At 57.4% G+C, this 741-nt stretch overlaps 1 protein-coding gene across 1 annotated transcript in view; it reads left to right on the forward strand.

Annotated features, from left to right (window-relative positions):
• Window positions 1–358: 358 nt before the first annotated feature.
• Window positions 359–741, forward strand: part of EMIHUDRAFT_122986 (hypothetical protein) — a gene marked incomplete at both ends in the record, with an annotated part of 5503 nt that continues 5120 nt past the window's right edge. Inside the window, one exon of the mRNA XM_005784815.1 lies at window positions 359–445. Coding sequence (XP_005784872.1) covers window positions 359–445 — 87 coding nt within the window. The remainder of the gene's footprint in view (window positions 446–741) is intronic.

Consider the following 741-nt stretch of genomic DNA (forward strand, 5'->3'; position numbering starts at 1 on the left):
GCCGCAACTTTCACGCGCGACCTTTATCATCGTTGACCGCAGCGCCCATGTCGAAACGTGGGCTGGATGCGAGACTCCTTGCCCATGTGCCCGAATGCTGCGCTGCGGTGCACCGTCCTCCCATCCCTCGCTTCGCTGTCTGCTTTCTTTTAGCTTTCTTTCTTTCTCGCCCTAAAATTCTTTCTTTCTTTCTTTCTGCGGCGCTGTGTCGGCTGAGGTGGTTTCAGAGGATGTAAAGTGTAGAGCGAGGAGGGTGCGCGGCGAACCAGTTTAGACCAGTTTAGACCACTGCTAAAACACGTAACCAGATTAGTCCTGTTTACGATAAACTGGGTCTAATGTAAACCTGGTGTTTCTAATGGGTCCTCCCCCCCCCCCCCCCCCCCCGGGGGGGAGGGGGGACCTTTTCTGGAAAACCCTCCGAACCACCCAAGGGGGCCGGCCGGTAAAACCCCGGGATACCCCAAAAATTTCAGGGATCCCCCAAAAAAACCCCAAGCGGAACATGAGGAGCCCCTCCTGACCTTTTAAGAACCCGGGGACCTGCTGGGCATTGTGGAAGCCCCCCTGCTCCTGCCCGAAGGGTTCAAAGGTGTCCCGGCCCCCCCCAAAGAAGAACAACTTGAACCCAACAAACCGGGCAGGGAAGCGCTTATTGAGGAAGGCAACATGGGCCGCTTTCAGGACTAACGGTGGGGGGTGGGCACCGTTACCGGCCAAGGGAAAAAAGGGCGGGGCACG

This window comes from Emiliania huxleyi (genome assembly GCF_000372725.1).
Source record: "Emiliania huxleyi CCMP1516 chromosome Unknown EMIHUscaffold_1675, whole genome shotgun sequence".
Classification (NCBI taxonomy): domain Eukaryota; phylum Haptophyta; order Isochrysidales; family Noelaerhabdaceae; genus Emiliania; species Emiliania huxleyi.